This window comes from Ictalurus punctatus, chromosome 5, assembly GCF_001660625.3.
Source record: "Ictalurus punctatus breed USDA103 chromosome 5, Coco_2.0, whole genome shotgun sequence".
Classification (NCBI taxonomy): domain Eukaryota; kingdom Metazoa; phylum Chordata; class Actinopteri; order Siluriformes; family Ictaluridae; genus Ictalurus; species Ictalurus punctatus.
The window spans coordinates 17,571,069-17,594,407 of NC_030420.2; the positions used below are offsets into that span (position 1 = coordinate 17,571,069).

Here is a 23,339-nt window from a genome sequence, read left to right on the forward strand (position 1 = left end):
CCCAAACCATGATACTACCACCATCATGTTTCAGAGATGGGATAAGGTTCTTATACTGAAATGCAGTGTTTTCCTTTCTCTAAAAATGACAATCTCACTTTAAAAAAAAAAATCTATTTTTTATCTGTCCACAAAACATTTTTCCAACAGCCTTCTGGTTTGCCCACATGATTGTTAGCAAACTGCAGAAAGGCAGCAATGTTCTTTTTTGAGAGCAGTGACTTTCTCCTTGCCACCCTGCCATGCACACCATTGTTGTTCAGTGTTCTCCTGATAGTGGACTCATGAACATTAACATTAGCTAATGTAAGAGAGGTGTTTAGTTACTTATAGGTTACCCTGAGTTCCTTTGTGACCTTGTGGACCATTACACATCTCGCTCTTGGAGTGATCTTGTTGGTTGATCACTCCTGGGGAAGGTAACAATGGTCTTGAATTTCCTCCATTTGTATACAATCTGTCTGACTGTGGATTGGTGGAGTCCACACTCTTTAGAGATGGCTTTACCTTTTCCAGCCTAATGAGCATCATCTCTTTTTCTGAGGTCCTCAGAAATCTCCTTTGTTTGTGCCATGACTAACTTCTACAAACATGTTGTGAAGATCAGAGCTCCAAGTTTCTTGGTGTGCACATGACAGAGGACCGCTCCTAGACTCTCAACACCACCTGCCTGGCCAAGAAGGCCCAGCAGTGCCTCCATTTCCTACAGAGACTGAAGAGAGCCAAACTGCCCCCTCCCACCCTCACCTCCTTCTACAGAGGGATGATAGAGAGCATTCTGACCAGCTATTTCACTGTGTTTAACGGGAACTGAACAGCCTCCGAAAGCAAGACCCTACAAAGAATTGAGAGATTCTTTGTGATTCAATGCGATTTAATGATGCTGTTCCGATAGTATTCTGCAAATAAATAATGTTTTAAAACAAAAAGTAAAAGCCAGTTTTCAGTCAGGCTTGACAAAAGATTAGGCCATGCCGCTTCAGAACATGAAAATCTTTCTTTCATATGTAAATAATGAAAACCTTTAGGATTTCAGAAATATGTTGTTAGGGTTATTTTATTAATGGAAAGAATGCTTAGAAACCTTGGAAATTAAAAGTGTCCCAGTATACACCCTATACACACATGCATTGCAGGGTTATGTAAATAACTGCAGTTATATAATTATGGCAGTCAAAAAGAACAATCCTAAATGCTAAATAGAGAATGATGTCCAGAATGCTAAATAGAGAATGATGCTAACAGTATACTAACTGCACAGCAGTAAACATACCCGTTAACAACAGGGCGGGTCTAATGTTGAAACTCACCAAACAATTTTAACATTGTTCCAGATCTTATGTTTGTCTTTTATAGAGAATCTTTATTAACTCTTGTCAGTCATACTATATATTGTATATAATCAAAGGATGTTTATTTCACACCAATTCAGTCCTTGAAAGTAATATTTCACCGTAAAATGCCAGACAGGAACAACAATGTCTGAAAAAATATAGATTGCGGTAATTTCCTTAAGCCAGCTCACTCTGCCTCATTACATTTTTTTCAAGTCATCCATATTTAGTGACAACTACTATAGTGCAGACACTACAACAATAGTTTGGGGGGGGTGTTCACTTCTTAAATTTAGATGAAACATTTTGAAAAATATTCCACTTACCCAGAGAGAAATATGACACACTTATAACACACAAGACTCCTTATTGTATACCAAAATATTAGATATTAGGAAGACATGTTTTGTTTATAAAAAAAAAAAAAAAAAAAAAAAAAAATTAAAAAAGGGTATATTTGTGGTAGTTTCACAACTAGTAAGAGTATCAGTTTGGACACAAACTGTTTCTTGCCCTTGTAATGACCACAATCTGAAATGCCAGATAAGTCAGTTTAAGCCTAGTCATACTTTCAATGGTGATTCTTTTCGGTTCAGGATTAAATATATGAACAGAAATTCCACATTTCCACAGAAGTCCACAGTGAGTTCATGAATAAATATATGAAGCTGGTAAAACTGTCCATCAGTCTCTGCAGAGACAAGGGAAAATCTTCTGCAGCTTTGAGAAATGTGCTTATGCAGGTGTGAATCCTGCAAGACCAGCTCTGCTTATGATTTTACAGTGGCAGTGTGTGTGTCAGACAGGAGGCCAGCTCTTGGTGACTTCTTCGTGAAGAGACTTTGGAACCCACTGGCAGTATGCTGACAGGAGAACTGTTAGGAGAAATAGAGAAAGAGAAGTTTTTAAAACAAATTTTCTCCCAGTTTCAGTCATTAGGTATTAGCTAGTTCTCACTTATCACACAACAGCTTTCACCTGGGGAGGGTAGCGGCTAACAAGTGATTCCTCTGAAATACAGTATCTCACAAAAGTGAGTAAACCCCTCACATTTTTGTAAATATTTGATTATAACTTTTCATGTGACAACTCTGAAGAAATGACACTTTGCTACAATGTAAAGTAGTGAGTGTACAGCTTGTGTAACAGTGTAAATTTGCTGTCCCCTCAAAATACCTCAACACACAGCCATTAATGTCTAAACCGCTGGCAACAAGTGCGTACACCCCTAAGTGAAAATGTCCAAATTGGGCCCAATTAGCCATTTTCCCTCCCCGGTGTCATGTGACTTGTTAGTGTTACAAGGTCTTAGGTGTGAATGGGGAGCAGGTGTGTTAAATTTGGTGTCATCGCTCTCACACTCCCTCATACTGGTCACTGGAAGTTCAACATGGCACCTCATGGCAAAGAACTCTCTGAGGATCTGAAAAAAATAATTGTTGCTCTACATAAAGATGGCCTAGGCTATAAGAAGATTGCCAAGACCCTGACACTGAGCTGCAGCACGGTGGCCAAGACCATACAGTGGTTTAACAGGACAATTTCCACTCAGAACAGGCCTCGCCATGGTCGACCAAAGAAGTTGAGTGCACGTGCTCAGCGTCATATCTAGAGGTTGTCTTTGAGAAATAGACGTATGAGTGCTGCCAGCATTGCTGCAGAGGTTGAAGGGGTGGGGGGGTCAGCCTGTTAGTGCTCAGGCCATACGCCACACACTGCATCAAATTGGTCTGCATGGCTGCCTTCCAAAAGGAAGCCTCTTCTAAAGATGATGCCCAAGAAAGCCCGTAAACAGTTTGCTGAAGACAAGCAGACTAAGGACATGGATTACTGGAACCATGTCCTGTGGTCTGATGAGCCCAAGATAAACTTATTTGGTTCAGATGGTGTCAAGCGTGTGTGGTGGCAAACAGGTGAAGAGTACAAAGACAAGTGCGTCTTGCCTACAGTCAAGCATGGTGGTGGGAGTGTCATGGTCTGGGGCTGCATGAGTGCTGCTGGCACTGGGGAGCTACAGTTCACTGAGGGAACCATGAATGCCAACATGTACTGTGACATACTGAAGCAGAGCATGATCCCAGCATGTATTCCAGCATGATAACGAACCCAAACACACCTCCAAGACAACCACTGCCTTGTTAAAGAAGCTGAGGGTGAAGGTGATGGACTGGCCGAGCATGTCTCCAGACCTAAACCCTATTGAGCATCTGTGGGGCATCCTCAAATGGAAGGTGGAGGAGCACAAGGTCTCTAACATCCACCAGCTCCATGATGTCATCATGGAGGAGTGGAAGAGGACTCCAGTGGCAACCTGTGAAGCTCTAGTGAACTCCATGCCCAGGAGGGTTAAGGCAGTGCTGGAAAATAATGGTGGCCACACAAAATATTGACACTTTGGGCCCAATTTGGACATTTTCACTTAGGGGTGTACTCACTTTTGTTGCCAGCGGTTTAGACATTAATGGCTGTTTGTTGAGTTATTTTGAGGGAACAGCAAATTTACACTGTTACACAAGCTGTACACTCCCTACTTTACATTGTAGCAAAGTGTCATTTCTTCAGTGTTGTCACATTAAAAGATGTAATCAAATATTTACAAAAATGTGAGGAGTGTACTTACATTTGTGAGATACTATATGTGACGCCAGCCATCTTTTTCAAACTGCTTTACATGCTACATGCCCATGACTGGTTAGTGCCACTCTGACAGAGAAGAGAATAAAGCCATTCTACCCATGCAGAGAGCAGGGCCAATTATGCACTCATACACTCCTGGCCACAGTGTACTGTAGGCCTTCTGGCTTGTAGTACACACTGCCAGTATCTGAACACCCTGTTTTAATAACTTGATTCTACTTCAAGAAAGTGGTTAAGTTAACACTCAAGAATCATAAAACCTAGGTAAGTCATAGATATAAGTGAACTAAGAAATGTGTGTGATCTAGATCTAACTGGAAAAGGACTATCTGGATCAATCTAATTAGGGACTTGCATCACCAACACAGAGTTAGGACCATATTCTACTATCTCTCTGATCTGTCTATTTTTTTCCGCCTACTGATGGCTTGCTTCACTTGCGACACATCTTTGGACCACATATTGAGAGTTCCCATGAACAGCTACCAAATGCAAATTCAACTTCAACACTTGGAATCAACTCTAGACCTTTTGTGTCCTTTGGAGACGGTCCTTGGTTCAGTAAATCTAGCTATACAATTACACCTTCTTAATCTTTTGAGAAAGTCTAATGTTAAAGTGAGTTTTTTTGTTTTAAAGTGATATGCTTTATCTTACATACTTTAGATCTATGATGTACATTTATATCAGTGATTTAAATCAGTTCCAGAGAAGTTGTAGCCTACCAGAGCTTTGAGACTCATGAGAAAATATCATGTTTATGGAAACCTGGATGATATTTTCCTCCAAGCTACTGGCTGTGGCCTGAAATGTCCACACTTACTTACATTTTTCATTTTTCTTCCATGCAGCTTGTAAGGCATCTCGGTTGTCCACTTTTTCTGACACTAACGCTCCTAAAAGATTTTCTGTTCGAGGCTGCAGCCTGAAATAAATACACACATGAAAAAATGAGAATACCCAATGGAAATTGTTGGCTTTTTTGACATATTTGAACAAGCAAACATTTGATCCTCTTTGAGATGGTGAGTATTAATAAAGGTGATACACTCTTAAATGACACATAAAATTAATATTCTGTAGTCATTTTCACAATTTAAATGAACAAAAAACAGATCAGTCACATGGAAAAAGTAAGTACACCCCTACACTTATTACACCTTCAAATCCATAAAATTGGAATCAGGTGTTCAAGATTGGGTGCCAGTGATTAGAACCTGCTTAGGGAGTGCAGGTGGAAGTGTCTTATTTATACCCCTCTCATATCTAGTGTCTGGTGTTCCTTTTGTTATTGAGGTGTGTGATGTCATCATGCCAAGATCTAAAAGTTCTGTAAGGCCTTCAGAAAAAAAGGTTGTGGATGCCTATGAGTCTGGCAAGCGATTTGAAAAGATCTCCAAATTATTTGAAATATAAATCGTTACACTGTAAGGAAAATCATCTAAATGGCATAGGTTTCAAACAACTTCCAATTTGTCCAGGACTGGCTGTCCCAGCAAATTCAGCCCAAGAGCAGACAGTCTGATGCAAAAAGAAGTCTCCAAGAGCTCCAAAATTTCATCAAAGATTCTGCTAGTAAGTCTTACAACTGGTGGTGTTAAAGTACATGCTTCTACAATCAGAAAGAGAGTGCACAAATTTGACCTGCATGAGAGGCATTCCAGGTTAAAGCCTTTGCTGTCTAAAAAGAACATTAGAGCAAGACTGCAGTTTGCCAGTGAACATACAGGTAAAGACCAGGCCTTTTGGAATAATGTGCTCTGGACAGACGAATCAAAGATAGAGTTGTTTGGCCACAGTAACAGCAGACATGTTTGGTGCAGGCCAAAGACAACTGTTTTTCATACCAACTGTGAAGCACGGTGGTGGAAATGTTAAGGTTTGGAGCTGCTTCGCTGCCTCAGGGACTGGACAGCTTGCATTCATTGATTCAACTATGAATTCTGCATCATATCAAAGAGTGCTGGAATATAATGTGAGGCCATCTGTCTGAAAGTTGAAGTTGAACCCGAAAGTGGACCTTTCAACAGGATAATGATCCTAAGCACACTAGCAAATCCACCAAGGAATGGCTCATAAAGAAGAAATGGAGGTTTATGGAATGGCCTAGTCAAAGCCTGGATTTGAATCTCAATGAAATGTTGTGGGGGGATTTGAAACAGGCAGTACATGCAAAAAAAAAAACCCATCAAACATCTTGCAACTTAAAGAATATTGTATGGAAGAGTGGTCGAAAAATTCCAGCAAGCCGATGTCAGAGACTGGTGGACAATTATGCAAAATGCCTACAAGAAGTTATTTCTGCTAAAGGGGGCAATACTAGCTTCTGAGACCAAGTGTGTACTTACTTTTTCCACAGAATATCACATCTATTAATATTTCTGTTGAATAAATGATTAAAAACCCTAATTTTCCTTGTGCTTTTGTTCAAATAAATCATCTTTATTAATAGACACTGTTTCAAAAATGATCAAATGTTTGCTTGTCCAAATATGTCAGAAAAAGCCAACAATTTCCATGAGGTGTACTTATGACCACATGACTGTTTGTGCCACACATATGCACAGAAATTTATTTATTAATGTGGATTGTGCTCTTACTTGGCCCAAGTCTTCAGCATGGTAGCAGGGCTTGACAGTAAACATGTACTGTGTCGCTGTAATTTGGGACACACCTGTAGCATGTACCCAGAAGTTAATCACTAATTTATCCACGTCATTAATATGTGTATAAATACAACTCACAGATTCAAACACACACATGTACCTGTCCTTCCAGCAAAAACTTGGCAAACAGTTTGTATCGCTCAAGGCCTTCAGGATGATCCATCTCAATGGCAGGAAGCTTCCATCCCACTCTGACTATAAATACAGATGCAGACACAGTTCATAAAACTAGGAAGAAAGTGGCATGTCTCATCCATCAACACCACTACGGAAGGTCAGACAAGATCTAAGAAAGTGAAAGGGGAAGGTATGGTCTTACAGAAGGTGCTCTGTTGTTGACACTTCACGTTGCCACTGAGGGTGCAGTACCATGGGGCAGGGCTTTGTTCCGGTCCACTGAAGTGACAGTACTGGGGCAGGAGTTTTGGGATCCAATCAGCCTGCACTGCACACACTCCTATAAATAACATTTATCATGTAAGTATTAGTCTGTAGTACAGTGTACTACACAATAAACTCTATAAATCTTTACCATTCTGCACAATTGTGCTATATCAGGAGTATCAAATTTGTACAGGTTCAGTTGCATGAAATTTCTTACTTACAAATGTCTGGAAAAGCCAATAACAGTTATATTTAATACTTAAAACTTAATTAAAAGTTTCTAGCTATAAGAGAGACAATGAAAAGTGATTATGCTTTGTTTCTAAGTGTTGCTTATGATGAATGCCACAGACAGACATACAGTATCTCACAAAAGTGAGTACACCCCTCACATTTTTGTAAATATTTGATTATATCTTTTCATGTGACAACACTGAAGAAATGACACTTTGCTACAATGTAAAGTAGTGAGTGTACAGCTTGTGTAACAGTGTAAATTTGCTGTTCCCTCAAAATAACTCAACACACAGCCATTAATGTCTAAACCACTGGCAACAAAAGTGAGTACACCCCTAAGTGAAAATGTCCAAATTGGGTCCAATTAGCCAATTTCCCTCCCCAGTGTCATGTGACTTGTTAGTGTTACAAGGTCTCAGGTGTGAATGGGGAGCAGGTCTGTTAAATTTGGTGTCATCGCTCTCATACTGGTCACTGGTAGATCAAACATGGCACCTCATGGCAAAGAACTGTTTGAGGATCTGAAAAAAATAATTGTTGCTCTACATAAAGATGGCCTAGGCTATAAGAAGATTGCCAAGACCCTGACACTGAGCTGCAGCACGGTGGCCAAGACCATATAGCGGTTTAACAGGACAGGTTCCACCCAGAATAGGCCTCGCCATGGTCAACCAAAGAAGTTGAGTGCAAGTGGTCAGCGTCATATCCAGAGGTTGTCTTTGGGAAATAGACGTATGAGTGCTGCCAGCATTGCTACAAAAGGGGTGGGGGATCAGCCTGTCAGTGCTCAGACTGTACACCGCACACTGCATCAAATTGATCTGCATGGCTGTCGTCCCAGAAGGAAGCCACTTCTAAAGATGATTCACAAGAAAGCCCGTAAACAGTTTGCTGAAGACAAGCAGACTAAGGACATGGATGACTGGAACCATGTCCTGTGGTCTGATGAGACCAAGATAAACTTATTTGGTTCAGATGGTGTCAAGCATGTGTGGCGGCAACAAGGTGAGGACTACAAAGACAAGTGTGTCTTCCCTACAGTCAAGCATGGTGGTGGGAGTGTCATGGTCTGGGGCTGCATGAGTGCTGACGGCATTGGGAGCTACAGTTCATTGAGGGAACCATGAATGCCAACATGTACTGTGACATACTGAAGCAGAGCATGATCCCCTCCCTTCGGAGACTGGGCCGCAGGGCAGTATTCCAGCATGATAACGACCCCAAACACACCTCCAAGACGACCACTGCCTTGCTAAAGAAGTTGAGGGTGAAGGTGATGGACTGGCCGAGCATGTCTCCAGACCTAAACCATATTGAGCATCTGTGCAGCATCCTCAAACGGAAGGTGGAGGAGCACAAGGTCTCTAACATCCACCAGGTCCGTGATGTCGTCATGGAGGAGTGGAAGAAGACTCCAGTGGTAACCTGTGAAGCTCTGGTGAACTCCATGCCCAAGACGGTTAAGGCAGTGCTGGAAAATAATGGTGGCCACACAAAATATTGACACTTTGGGCCCAATTTGGACATTTTCCCTTAGGGGTGTACTCACTTTTGTTGCCAACGGTTTAGACATTAATGGCTGTGTGTTGAGTTATTTTGAGGGGACAGCAAATTTACACTGTTACACAAGCTGTACACTCATTACTTTACATTGTAGCAAAGTGTCATTTCTTCAGTGTTGTCACATGAAAAGATATAATCAAATATTTACAAAAATGTGAGGGGTGTACTCACTTTTGTGAGATACTGTATATATCTATCTACACACACACACACACACACACACACACACATATATATATACACACACACACACACACACACACACACACACACACACACACACACACACACAGTGAGGGAAAAAAGTATTTGATCCCCTGCTGATTTTGTACGTTTACCCACTGACAAAGAAATGATCAGTCTATAAATTTAATGGTAGATTTATTTGAACAGTGAGAGACAGAACAACAACAAGAAAATCCAGAAAAATGCATGTCAAAAATGTTATAAATTGATTTGCATTTTAATGAGGGAAATAAGTATTTGACCCCCTCTCAATCAGAAAGATTTCTCTTAAAGGGAGTGCTCCTAATCTCAGCTTGTTACCTGTATAAAAGACACCTGTCCACAGAAGCAATCAATCAATCAGATTCCAAACTCTCCACCATGGCCAAGACCAAAGAGCTCTCCAAGGATGTCGGGGACAAGATTGTAGACCTACACAAGTCTGGAATGGCCTACAAGACCATTGCCAAGCAGCTTGGTGAGAAGGTGACAACAGTTGGTGCGATTATTCGCAAATGGAAGAAACACAAAAGAACTGTCAATCTCCCTTGGCCTGGGGCTCCATGCAAGATCTCACCTCGTGGAGTTGCAATGATCATGAGAACAGTGAGGAATCAGCCCAGAACTACATGGGAGGATCTTGTCAATGATCTCAAGGCAGCTGCGACCATAGTCACCAAGAAAACAATTGGTAACACACTACGCCGTGAAGGACTGAAATCCTGCAGCACCTGCAAGGTCCCCCTGCTCAAGAAAGAACATATACATGCCCATCTAAAGTTTGCCAATGAACATCTGAATGATTCAGAGGACAACTGGGTGAAAGTGTTGTGGTCAGATGAGACCAAAATGGAGCTCTTTGGCATCAACTCAACTCGCCGTTTTGGAGGAGGAGGAATGCTGCCTATGACCCCAAGAACACCATCCCCACCGTCAAACATGGAGGTGGAAACATTATGCTTTGGGGGTGTTTTTCTGCTAAGGGGACAGGACAACTTCACCGCATCAATGGGACGATGGACGGGGCCATGTACTGTCAAATCTTGGGTGAGAACCTCCTTCCCTCAGCCAGGGCATTGAAAATGGGTCGTGGATGGGTATTCCAGCATGACAATGACCCAAAACACACGGCCAAGGCAACAAAGGAGTGGCTCAAGAAGAAGCACATTAAGGTCCTGGAGTGGTCTAGCCAGTCTCCAGACCTTAATCCCATAGAAAATCTGTGGAGGGAGCTGAAGGTTCGAGTTGCCAAACGTCAGCCTCGAAACCTTAATGACTTGGAGAAGATCTGCAAAGAGGAGTGGGACAAAATCCCTCCTGAGATGTGTGCAAACCTGGTGGCCAACTACAAGAAACGTCTGATCTCTGTGATTGCCAACAAGGGTTTTGCCACCAAGTACTAAAGTCATGTTTTTCAGAGGGGTCAAATACATATTTCCCTCATTAAAATGCAAATCAATTTATAACATTTTTGACATGCGTTTTTCTGGATTTTTTTGTTGTTATTCTGTCTCTCACTGTTCAAATAAATCTACCATTAAAATTATAGAATGATAATTCCTTTGTCAGTGGGCAAACGTACAAAATCAGCACAGGAGATCAAATACTTTTTTCCCCTCACTGAGTACACACACATATATATATATATATATATATATATATATATATATATATATATATACACACACACACATTTATACATACACACACACACATATATGGAGTTCAACAGAATTCTATTTTCACATTCTCTTTTAGCTGAAATGTTTACCTTAAAGTGCTGCATTTAAAAAGCAAAAATCTATAATTTGAGTATGTGTGTAAGTAAAAATGCAATTACAAATATGTGCATAGACTGACACTAAAATGACCAATTCTGCTCCCACAATTAAAACACTTATGAAGGCACAACCTCACAAAGACTCACATATACACACACACCTCTCATGTACATTTTGGTAGTTTCCATGATTTCTTGGTAAACAACAAACTCAGGCAGTTCTTTGTGAAGTGCAGAGGAAGGATGTATAAACACTGGCTCATCCAGCAGAGGAGTCTACACAGATACACAAAAAATACTACATTCAACACATCAACAAGTCACATTACTATTAACCATAACAAAATGTTATCTCTGACTGAAGAAAGTGCACTGATAATGAATGAAATATAATTACATTCTAGACTATTTTCTTCATCTTCCAGTTATTTGTATGCAGGCAATTTTCAAGTTTAAAAAGTATATACTTTAAAAAGTACACTTCATACACAAGGTCTAATCTGCAGTTTAGTACATTGTGTAAGACTGAAAAGTTGTGAGTGAACTGTTAAGTCCGTGTGTGTGTTCACCTTGTAGCCATTTCTCCACTTTGGATCCAGTAGCTCCTCAGCTTGTACTCGTCTGGCCAGATGATCTCCTAAACCAGCCAACACAATCTGCCTCAGGCACACTACCTGAGATTCAGTCGGGGGGGCCATTTTGTTGTCCACACACACCCCAGCATCAGAACACACAGAATTCACTGGACAGGAAAAAATAATATAGAATCACACAGACATGACAAAAAAGGTGGTGCCGATGAGGACATATTTATATTGTACAAGTACATTGTATATGTATATTGGTCAAGGCTTTATCCCTGAATGTACTTTAAGCAAAGGCCATCAGTGTAATATATAAATAAATACAACAATAAATGCTGCTTTTTGTTCTAAAAATTTTCTGATTCAGGAAAAAAAACACAAGACATGAAATTGTAATGTATAATTACAATAAGTAGTTTTTGAGGAAATAATATATTTGCATGGTATTATGTCAGTATAATCACTAATTTAGATGTTTTTGTGTCTGTGTGTTTTTACATACACAAAGACTATTCCCATTTATAGTCATATCAGTAGCAGTTTGTGTTACCAATTAGGAGTGCTACAGACTCTAAAGAAATGAGACACACATTTTGAATTTGGCATGGGAAGACTAAAAGCATACCTCTTTATCCAGCTGCCTTTAAAATTATTTTGTCATTGTTGAAAACACACACACAAAGCATATTTGTTTTGTTCTAATTAAAAAAATCATCATTAGAACTACCTTATGAAAGAAATATATAAGCCAAATTATTTTATACTAGGAGTGATAACCATTTTTTCAAGTTGGTTTTTAAGACTAGTTTGTAAAATTACTGAACAAGAGCAAACACACTAGGTTCTCTATTGATGTTAACAAAGCTCTACAAGTAAACATAACCTCAAAAAAAAAGAAAGAAAGAAAGAAAGAAAAAAGAATAACAGAGTCCACTTAGGCCAAATTACCTTTTCCAAACAAAGATGCATAAAGTGCATTTCTCAATAAAATACAAACAATTATTTAAAAAAATTAACTACCAAATCAAAACAATCCATACTATATTTTAAAACACTAAATAAAAAAAGTACATCACCTTTACTAACGTATTTTAATGTGATTGTACACATGTAAAATCAATTGCTAGAGCCAATATTGACATACTGTATGATCAAATGAAACCAAGAATTAAACTTTTTGGTCATGGACAGCATCAGCATCTTTGGTGACAAAAGGGGACAGCAAATAAGGAAAAGCTCCTGATAGTCCACTGTAAAACACAGAGGTGGCTCATTAATAATTTGGGGATGTTTTGTGGCTTTTTTTTCCTAAGAGCTCTTATTGCACAGACATTGGTATCATCATGAATTCTACCAGGAAATTTAAACACAAAATCTGGTTGCCTCTGCTGGAAGGTTTAGACTTAGCCATAAATAGAGCTTACAATAAGATAATGAGTCATACATACATCCAAAAATAAAAAAAAATAATTGGCTAAAGAAACCCAATATTCAATATTTTGCAATTACCATCTTATTCTCTAGATTGGAATGCTACTGAAAACCTGTGGCCTGTGTTGAAAAGGTAATTCCACATTTCACAAACCTAAAAACATTATGGAGCTTAAAATATTTTAGATGAAAGAGTCCAAGATCCCTTGACAAGTGTCTTCAACCTTGTTAAGACATTACAGGAAGAGACTCTGTGATGTTATTCTCTTCAGGGCAGGAATCACAAAATTACAATAATTTTGAATACAGTGTTTTGTAGATAAGAAAAAAAAGCATGTTATAGATAATATATAGATAACAATATATAGATAAATCTATACAATGTCCCTGAATGCTGCTCAAAATGTCACTTATTGTGTGTTATTCTTATTACATATTAATTTCTAGTCACTTTCAAGATGGGTGCCAATAATTCTGGAGAGCACTGTACCTGCATTAGTGAGCTGTCCCCGCAGCCTCCGTATCTCCAACATAGCTTTGTAGCGAAGTCCATTTTCTTCACAGAAGTTTGGCGTGCAGCCAGCAAATTCACAAGCCCCTACAGCACCTACACACACACACAAACACTTACTTTGCATTATATTTCACACAATAACATGGACCACTGAAATATTTTGGTGTGTAAGCCAGTGTATAATTATTTGTACCATACCTAGCATCACCATGAGATCTCCTAACAGTAAAGACTGGCCCTGGCCTGCCCACAACCTCTTCATCTGACTGAAGCGTGCTTTTCTTCCAGCCAGCTTACTGCTCTCCTCTTCACTGCTCGCTGGCCTGAGAGAGACAGGCAGTAAAAGAATTAAATCATTTAAAACCTGAAACTCATGTAACTATTGACATGCAAACTTTAAAGCTCTGTCTGCTTTACCTGTCCAGTTCCACAAAGATTTCTCTAACAGTCATGGCTGCCACTACCGTTATGATGTAGGGCATGCAGCCCTGCTGGCAGCCCAGTGCAAGCATCTTAGCATAGCGTGGTGCAACAGGAAATGCTGCCATGGCACGTCCCAGAGGAGTTATAGGACATGATAAACGTGCCCTCTCCATATCCACCATACTGGAAGAGATGCAAAGTGCAAGAGACGTTTACTAATTAACATGGCAAAATAAAAAAGTGAACAGAGTAATGAGGTAAAATGACCAAAGCTGTCACACCAAGCAGACCTGTGGTCCAATTTTTCAATTCTGCTTTTATTCTTAGCATTCGCGTGTGTGTTATAGCTAGCTAGATTTTAGGAACAAAATGGCTGAGCAGAGCATTTAAAACAATGGCTGAATATGAGTGGACAACATGATGCCATTTAATCCCAATGTGCAACATTTTCACTTAAAACAACCTCCTTTCTGAGAAGAAAAATTGCTGCTCCATGTTTTTCATCTAGCTCGGACAACTGCAGTGAGTTGTACATCTGAACGTTGAAGTGCTCTTTTATGCCCTGCTCATAATGTTGGTGGAGTATGTTTAAATGGAGTGACTGACTAACTTTACTAAGCTACCTTAAGTGTTTGCTAAAGTCATCCAGTTAATAAATTGTTATGAAATGTAGCTAGTGTTAGCTGCCTTGGTTCATGCCATCACTTACATTTACGGCATTTGGCAGACACCCTTATCCAGAGCGACTTACAGAAGTGCTTTGAAGTCCATCAATAAATACATCCCGATATTGGTTTACTAGGTCACAGACTAAGAATAACATCAGTCGTAACCCTCTGACCCTGTAAGGCCGAAAAACCGGCTTGACCGTCTTTGACCTATTCCCTATTCCCGTAAGGACGATATACCGGCTTGGTCGTCTATGCTGAATACCCGTAAGGCCGATATAGCGGCTTTACAGTGTAAACATTATCCCCGCAAGGCTGGTATACCAGCATTACTCTGCTATGATTCCTTACTTGTTTAATTATTATTCTTTGACCAGGAAGGTTGATGACGTCATGACGTCACGACGTCATTACGATGAAGCTGATCCATGCGTGAATGTTGTTGAAACTAAAAATGCCAAAGCGAAAAGCTAATCGTGTTCCAGCTAAAGTTACACCTACAGTGAACACAGGTACATCTAAAACAGTGAAAAAAACATACACAGTTACACAAGCGATAGCAAGGATTCTAGATAGTGACAGCAGTGAAAGTTCAGGCGATGTTGAAACCGAAACTGATAGTGACTCAAACTCTCATGATTCAGACCCTGATCCGTCTTCATCTTCACCATCAACCAGTGCGACTGACACTGCAGGGGTTTGGAGTCATAACATGACCCTGATGGATTCAACTTTCAAACCAAACGAGGCACCTGGTCCTCATGCTGCAGCCGCAAACTGTACCGCTGACACTACTGCGCTGGAATACTTTGCACTTTTCTGGGACGACGACATATGGCAGTTGATTGTTGACAAGACCAATTTGAATGCATTACATGTTGAGACTGCGAACCTGCAGACTACTATGCCAGACAGTGGCAACCACTGACCGTACCAGAGCTGAAGGCTTTTATTGGACTGCGATTGGCGATGGAATATGCTGTCATCAAACGGCGTTATGAACAGTATTTTAGTTACAAGACTGGATGTGTGTTCAAAACGCCAGGATTTCGCAAAGTGATGTGCCGAGACCACTTTCTTGCCATATGGAAATTTCTCCATGTCGTTGATGAACATGATCCAAGCATCGACAAGCAGGACATATTGTACAAAGTAATTAAACACCAGAAATAAGTGTTTCAGTGCATGTATTTATAATAAAAGTAATTATGAAAGTAATTATTACAGGAATAATAATAATAAATTACTTGTCAAAATAAAAAACTAAGGCTGTCCTTTATCACCTCTGCTTTTTGCTGTCACTATCGAGCCTCTGTCTATCGTATTAAGATCTTCTCCCTTGTTTAAAGGAATAGTTCGATACGGTGTAGAATACAAATTGTCGCTATATGCTGATGATTTGTTATTGTATGTAACCGATCCTATTGCCTCTATGCCTGCTGTCTTGGGTGTTCTGGAGACCTTCGGTGTTGTCTCTGGTTATAAATGATATTTGGACAAAAGCAACTGTTTTCCCGTCAATACTGCAGTATTTTCTCTCCAACAGTCAGATCTAAGTTTTCAATTTAGTCAGTCAGGGTTTAAATACCTAGGTATCAATGTGACACGTTCTTTATCTAATCTTTTATCAGCTAATTTCAATCCCCTCATCTCAAAGGTTAAATCCAACATTCAGAGTTGGGGTAAAATCCCACTTTCTCTAATTGCCATGATCAATGTCTTCAAAATGAATATATTACCGAAGTTTCTTTTCTTGATCCAGCAAGGTCCTCTTTTTCTGCCAAAATCATTCTTTGATTCATTGGATAAGATAATTAGTACTTTTATTTGCGGTGGGAAGCCACCAAGGGTTCATAAATCTTTATTGCAGAGTTGTAGACTTAGTGGAGGACTTGCATTACCCAATTTTCAATTCTATTACTGGGCTGCGCACATCCATAAACTTTGCTACTGGGTTAAATCTCCTGGATCTTCTTGGTGTATATTGGAACTATCTTCTTGTAGGGAATCCTCTTTACCTGCTTTACTTTATTCCTCTCTACCTACAAAACTCTCCCTATAAACTGATAATCAAATTGTCCTCAACACACTTAAGACTTGGTATCAATTTAGACGGTGCTTTAAATTTGTAGGTGCATCCTCTTTGGGTCCTTTAGACAACAACCACCCATTTCCTCCATCGTGTTTGGACTCTACATTTTCAGTGTGGTATGACAAGGGCATTAAACAAGTTAGAAATCTGTATGCCAATGGTGTCTTTTATAGCTTTGCCAATCTCTCACCTACTTAGGACCACCCTGTGATGCATCTCTTTCGTTATTTTTAAATTCGGAATTTCGTTTCTAGATGTTTTCCTAATTTCCCCTCTGCGCCGCCTGAACAGGCTTGGGAAAGCTTGTTTTCAAACAATGCACATCAGAGAGGAATGATTTTTAGGATTTATGATTTTATTCTGGCGCTAGGTAGTCAGGCGAGCACCAAAATTAAGAATGTATGGGAAACGGAGTTAGGAGTACAGATAAGTGAAGAGTGTTGGGAACATGCTATAGGGAGGGTACAGTCTACCACTTCTTGTGCTCGTCTTGGACTTATCCAGTTCAAAGTTTTACAGAGTCCATCTGTCCAAGTCAAGACTTTCTGTAATATATCCAGACATAGAGGACAAGTGTGATAAATGCCATTGCTCTCCCTGTCATCATGGCCATATGTTTTTCTTCTGCCCTGATCTCCATGGTTTTTGGTCTGGTTTCTTTACCATCATGTCCACTATTCTCAGGGCAGATTTAAAACCTTGCCCATTGATTGCTGTATTTGGGATTCCTGATGCCTCAGTTCAATTGAGCTCGATACAAAAGGCTGTTATCGCTTTCATATCCCTTATAGCAAGACGTTCCCTACTGTTGCATTGGAAGTTTGCTAAATATCCATCTATCTCCCAGTGGCTAAAGGATGTGATGTTTTTTTTAAAACTTGAGAAAGTAAGGTATACGATGAGGGGTTGTACTGACAAGTTTTTTTTTTTTTTAAATAAATGGCAACCCTTTATTGCATATTTTATGGAATTACAGACACTTCCCACTTAAATTTGTGCCTGTTGTTGGCTTTTACAATATCTATATAACCAGCGATAGTTATTGGTTAGCCACGATGAGCCGGGGTGGGGGCGGCGGGTTTGTTTTCGGTGTTTGTACTTTTTAATTTTGTTTTCCTTTGTTAGTATAAAAAGAAAAAAAAAACTGTGAATGATTGCTGCTGTGTGTCAGTCGGTTTGTTTTTCTTCTCAATAAAACTTTATTGGAAAAAAAACAACAAATAATAAAAAACTAGATTTTTTTTATCCATTATTCATTTTTGTGGTCATTATATTGTATTCATCCATTATGTTTCAGATTCTTCCACTGTTGAACAACATAATCAAGAAGTCCCAGGAGAACTACAACCCAGCTCAGCATCTTTCACTCGAAGGCATGATACCTGCAAAGTACCGACTTGCCATCAAGCAGTACATTGCCAGTAAACCCGTCAAGTGGTACATCAAGAGCTTTCTCCTGTGCGACAGTAAAACTGGTTATGTTTACAACATCGAGATTTATTCCGGTAAGACACGGGGGACATTCATTACAGAACTTGGAGCCACTGGCAGCGTCGTTACTCGGCTAGTCAGTTGTGTTGATGGTCAAAACTATCAACTGTATATGGACCGTTTCTATAATTCACCAAGTCTGTCAAAATATCTGATGACCAAGAAGATTCACAGTTGTGGAACTATAATGACCAATCGAAAGGGATTTTCAAAGGGTGTAATATGAAAGAACAAAGATATGAAACGTGGTGACTACGACTACTTGAGTCTGGATGAATTGTCAGTTATTGTTTGGTGTGATCGCAAGCCATTGTATTTCATTACCACCTTCCATGATCCACAGCTAACTACAACTGTAAATTGGAAGAGTAAAGATGGAACAGTGCAGCAAGTACCATGCCCGAAAATGGTTGCAAGTTACACACAGAACATGTCAGGCTGCGACAGCAATGACCAGATGACGAAACTCCATGGAACAAGGAAGCACTATTGCTGACCATGCAGAATGTTGCTCAAATGTCTTACTTGGGCATCATATTACGCGTATGTGATTCGCAGCTACTACAAACCGAATGCTCCAGGCAAGAGACTTTACACATTCTACGATTTCATTGATGAACTTGTCCTGGGTCTGATTGGTGATTACCGTTCGCCGAATCTCATCAGGCGCCGTTCAGCAACTTCATCAAGTCTTCCACGCCTGCTCAATGTCGGCCAACATACACCAGAGCGCCCTGCTGGAGCCACTGGCAACAACAGATGTATTGTGTATCACGAGAAGGCTAGACACTTCGCCAAGAAAAATCCTTCAGTTGAAAAGAAGAACAACCCCGACAAGGAATCAAAAACTGTTTTTCGTTGTCGGGAATGCAACCAATTTCTGTGCATTCATGAAAACAGTACCTGCTGGTCTGATTATCACCAGAAAGTTGACTTTTGGCACTAAAATGCATTTATTCAAAGGCATTGACCACGCTGGTGCTCGTACTGCCTATTATAAGTTGTTTCAAGGCCTAAAAATGTTCAAATTAAAATGTTGATTTTGGGGCCAATTTTGGCCCAGGAACTCAGGGTTGGCATGCTGTTTCTATGGGGAATATAGGGTTGTGGGACATAATACTGTGGGAACTAAGGGGTAAGAGGGTTACAACTCTGTTGGGAGGTAATATAGTAAGAAAAACACACAGAGAACACAGCAATTCTTTTAAAATGCAAAGTACTAATTTGAGTACTTTAGGAAGAGGTAGTTCTTTAGACATCATTTGAAGACTGCCAGAGACTCAGCTTTTCTGACATCTAAGGGAAGTTCATTCCACCAAATAGGTGCCAGAACAGAGAAGAGTCTTGATGCGTACCTTCCTTGTACCCTGAGAGATGGTGGCACCAGTCTAGCGGTGTTAGAGGATCAGAGGGAGCGTGGTGCAGTGCAGGTTGTGATAAGTGATTTGAGATAAGTGGGTGCTGGTCCATTTTTGGTTTGGTAGGCAAGTATCAGTGTTTTAAATCTGAAGCGAACAGCTATAGGAAACCAGTGGAGGGAGCAAAGCAATGGGGTGGTGTGGGAGAACTTAGGAAGGTTGAAAATAAGTCGAGCAGCTGCATTCTGGTTCAGATGCAGAGGTAAAATGGCACTCAGAGGCAGACTTGCAAGGAGTGAGTTGCAGTAGTCCAGTCTTGAAATGACAAGAGACTGAACCAGCACCTGAGTGGTCTGTGTGGATAGAAACAGACAAATCCTTCTGATGCACAGGAGAAATTGACATGAGCGTATCAGATTAGCAATGTGAGAAGAAAAAGACAGTTGATTGCCCATGGTTACCCTAAGGTTGCATGCAGTAACCGAAGGTGGGATCAGAGAGTTGTCCAGGGAGATCACAAGATCCTGACATGGTTATGAATCACCTGGGTAGAACAGCAGTCCAGTTTTGCTGGGATTACGTTTCAGCTGATGAGCTGCCATCCATGATGAGATGTCTGCCAGACATGCTGAGATCTGAGGAGAAATAAGAGGATCTGAGGGAGGGAAGGAGAGAATGAGTTGAGTGTCATCCGCATAGCAGTGGTATGAGAACCCATGTGAGGATATGACCTCAGCAAGAGATCGAGTATAGAGAGGGAACAGAAGAGGATCAAGTACTGAGCCTTGTGGGACACTAGTCTGGGGGGAGCAGATGTGGATCCCTTCCACGTAGGAACAAACCACTGCTATGCCGAACCACAAATTCCGAGACTCATGAGGGTGGACAATTGAGTCTTGTGGTTGACTGTGTCAAACGCTGCTGAAAGGTTTAGGAGGATGAGGAGCGATGATAGTTTGTCTGATCTAGAAACATGTAGATTCTCAGTGACAGCCAGAAGGACAGTCTCTGTGGAATGTGCCGCTTTGAAGCCAGACTAATAAAGATCTTGTAGGTTGTTCTGTGAGAGGTAGAGAGACAGTTGATTGTGAACAGTGTTTGAGGATTTTAAAAAGAAAAGAGAGAAGTGATACCGGTCAGTAGTTGCTGATGTCAGAGGGATCCTGAGTGGGTTTCTTCAAGATGGGAATAACCCTTGCTCTCTTGAATGTAGTTGGTACATGACCGATGATATGGAACCATTGAGGTTAGTCGTGATGAAGGGGAGGAAGTCTTGTAAGATGGTCTCACAAGACAACCTATGCTCTCTGCACGTGGCCTCTGCACATTCCTTCTCATTCTCAATAAGACTTTGGAACTGCCAATCTGCTGTCAACAAGGCAGATTTCATTTCTGCCTTTGCAACCCACTCTAACCTCAGTGTGCTGACTCTGACTGAGACCTGGATCCATACTGAGAACACTGCCACACCCGCTGCCCTAGCCTCCAACTTCAACTTCTCCCATACCGCGCGCCCCAACAGACGAGGGGGTGGTACAGGTTTACTTCTCTCCAAAACATGGAAATTTACATGTCTTTCTCCCTCTTGCTCCTACACTTTTGATGACAGCTTGACCTTTACAGACCACATTTCAACAACTGCACGGTCTTGTAGGTTCATTCTTTATAACATCAAGAAAATCAGACCCTACCTCACTGAACAGGCTACACAGCTACTAGTCCAGGCTCTTGTCATTTCAAAACTGGACTACTGCAACGCACTACTCTCAGGCCTCCCAGTCAGATCCATCAACCAGCCCAAAAGAACCCATGTCACACACCTCTTCATCTCCCTCCATTGGCTTCCTGTAGCTGCTAATATCAAAATCAAAGCCTTAATGCTCACATATAAGACCTTGTCTGGAACAGCACCCACCTAGTGCAACACTTTCCTTGAGGCTTACGTTCCCTCACACAATCTGTGATCGGTTAATGACCGACGCTTAGTAGTTCCTACTCAGCATGGCTTAAGGTCCCTTTCCAGAACCTTCAAACTAACTGTTCCTCAGTGGTGGAATGAACTTCCAACCTCAATCCGGACCGCAGAATCTGTCACTATTTTTTTTAAAAACAGCTAAAGCACCACCTCCTCCGTGAGCACTTAACTAACCCCTAAAATGGGCAAAGGTGGCAAAATCTTCAGCAGTCAGGGAGGACGGAGCCGGGGGGTTGAGTAGTGAAGAATAAATGGTGTGGAGCTTACGAATGTCTTGTGCAGAAGTTTACAGCTTTTCCTTGTAGAAGGCAGTCTTGGCAGAAGTCACTTCAGAAGAGAATTTAGACAGGAGAGCGTGGTAAGAGGCAAGATCTGTGTCGAGTTGTGATTTCTTCCATTTTCTCTCTGCTGTTCTTCGTTCTCTCCAATTGCTGCATAACACATTTAGCAGCCAAGAAACAGGGTAATAAATCTTCCTGGGTTTAGAGGTTAGAGGGCAGACGAGGTCCATGGATGAGGAAAGTGAGGAAAGGGTCTGTGGCTAACTGTAATGGAAGGGATGATGGGGTGCAGGAAACTATAGAGGAAGGAGAGATAAAATGGAAGTTTCGACAGGTAGGAGAGAAGTATTGATAGCTGGTTTTAGCAGGATAGGGAGGATGATGGTGAAGTGATACCAAGTGATAATCAGAGGTGTGGAGCAAGGTAGCATTGATGTCTGTAGCTGGAGAGGGATGGCTGAATACCAGGTCCAGGACATTTCCTCCCTTGTGTGTGGGTGGGCAGCTGTTGAATGCCAAGAAGGAGGAATGCAGAAGGCAAGAGGACTCGAGCTTGTCAGAGGAGAGGTGGAAGTCTCCAAGTACTAGGTCTGTAAGAGGGGTGCTGTCGGTAGGGAAACGACTGAGGAGCATGTCCATTTCTTCAAGAACATCTTCTGGGGGACCAGGAGGGCGGTAGATGATGATGAGAAGATAGATTGAGGAAGTAACTTTAACTACATGGAATTTGAAGGATGAGATGTTGAGATGAGACAGGGAGAGAGGTGTGAAGCACCATATCAGAAACAACAGCAGACCTGTACCATCACCCCTGACAGTTTCTTATGGAGTGTGAGAGAAAGCATAAGCAGAGGATTATCAGGAGCAGCCGGTGTAGCTGAGTTCTGTGGAGATATCCAGGTCTCAGTCAGTGCCATAAAGTCAATAGAGTAAGTGGAATCTAAAGCTGAGATGAAATCAGATTTCTTTACAGAAGACCGGCAATTCTAGAGCCCACCTACCACTGCTGTTTGAGACTGAGACAACAGAGGAGGGTAGATGAGGTTACTGGTAGTTCGCCCTCCGGTTTGTGGATGAGAACTTCTAGGCCTGAGAGAGGTGACAACAGAGATAGGTTTGAGGTACATGTCTAGTCAGGAATGAAGTTAGTGAAGATAGGGCGGAGAGGGAACTGGTAACACTTAACTGAACAAGAGAAAATAAACGCTACTAAACTTGATCCTTTAACTAAATTTATGCTTCATCCACTCACTTTGGGTTGCTAGTTATGATATCAGTACAACAAGCAAGCTTAGATATCAAAATAAGCAACATACCAGGAAAATTGCAAATAACTCCCTGCTGAAGGTCTGTTAGAACAGTTTATAGCAGAACACATGACTTTGCCACAGAACTGTGTTGGAAACTGCATGCACTTACATGAGGGTCAACTGTCAATCACTTCATCAACGACTCCTGTATTAATTATCATCAAATAAGTCCTATAAAATGCATTTATCATATGTCAAATTGTACTGCAGCCAGCCAGTTCTGTTGTTAAATCCCTATTACGACATCCACCCACACACACATACATACATATGAAAACCATATATAAAGCTGAAAGTCTACACTTCAATCACATGAGCGCCCTCATGTTTGTGTTACCTTCTGGCTTCCCCTTTTAGTTATGCTGGCACAGCTAGTCTTGCCAGAA

The 23,339-nt window shown here is 40.9% G+C and overlaps 1 protein-coding gene across 2 annotated transcripts in view; it reads right to left on the minus strand.

Annotated features, from left to right (window-relative positions):
• Positions 1 to 1,039: 1,039 nt before the first annotated feature.
• dhx37 (DEAH (Asp-Glu-Ala-His) box polypeptide 37) overlaps positions 1,040 to 23,339 on the minus strand; it is a 37,044-nt gene continuing 14,744 nt past the window's right edge. For both annotated transcript variants that reach the window (XM_017467855.3, XM_017467854.3), the window contains exons 19-28: positions 13,773 to 13,961; positions 13,554 to 13,678; positions 13,332 to 13,448; positions 11,396 to 11,568; positions 10,988 to 11,102; positions 6,957 to 7,094; positions 6,738 to 6,832; positions 6,572 to 6,645; positions 4,799 to 4,896; positions 1,040 to 2,209 (exon numbers count right to left, since the gene is read on the minus strand). In XM_017467855.3, the coding sequence (XP_017323344.1) occupies positions 2,133 to 2,209; positions 4,799 to 4,896; positions 6,572 to 6,645; positions 6,738 to 6,832; positions 6,957 to 7,094; positions 10,988 to 11,102; positions 11,396 to 11,568; positions 13,332 to 13,448; positions 13,554 to 13,678; positions 13,773 to 13,961 (1,201 nt within the window). In that variant the 3' untranslated portion in view covers positions 1,040 to 2,132. The remainder of the gene's footprint in view (positions 2,210 to 4,798; positions 4,897 to 6,571; positions 6,646 to 6,737; positions 6,833 to 6,956; positions 7,095 to 10,987; positions 11,103 to 11,395; positions 11,569 to 13,331; positions 13,449 to 13,553; positions 13,679 to 13,772; positions 13,962 to 23,339) is intronic.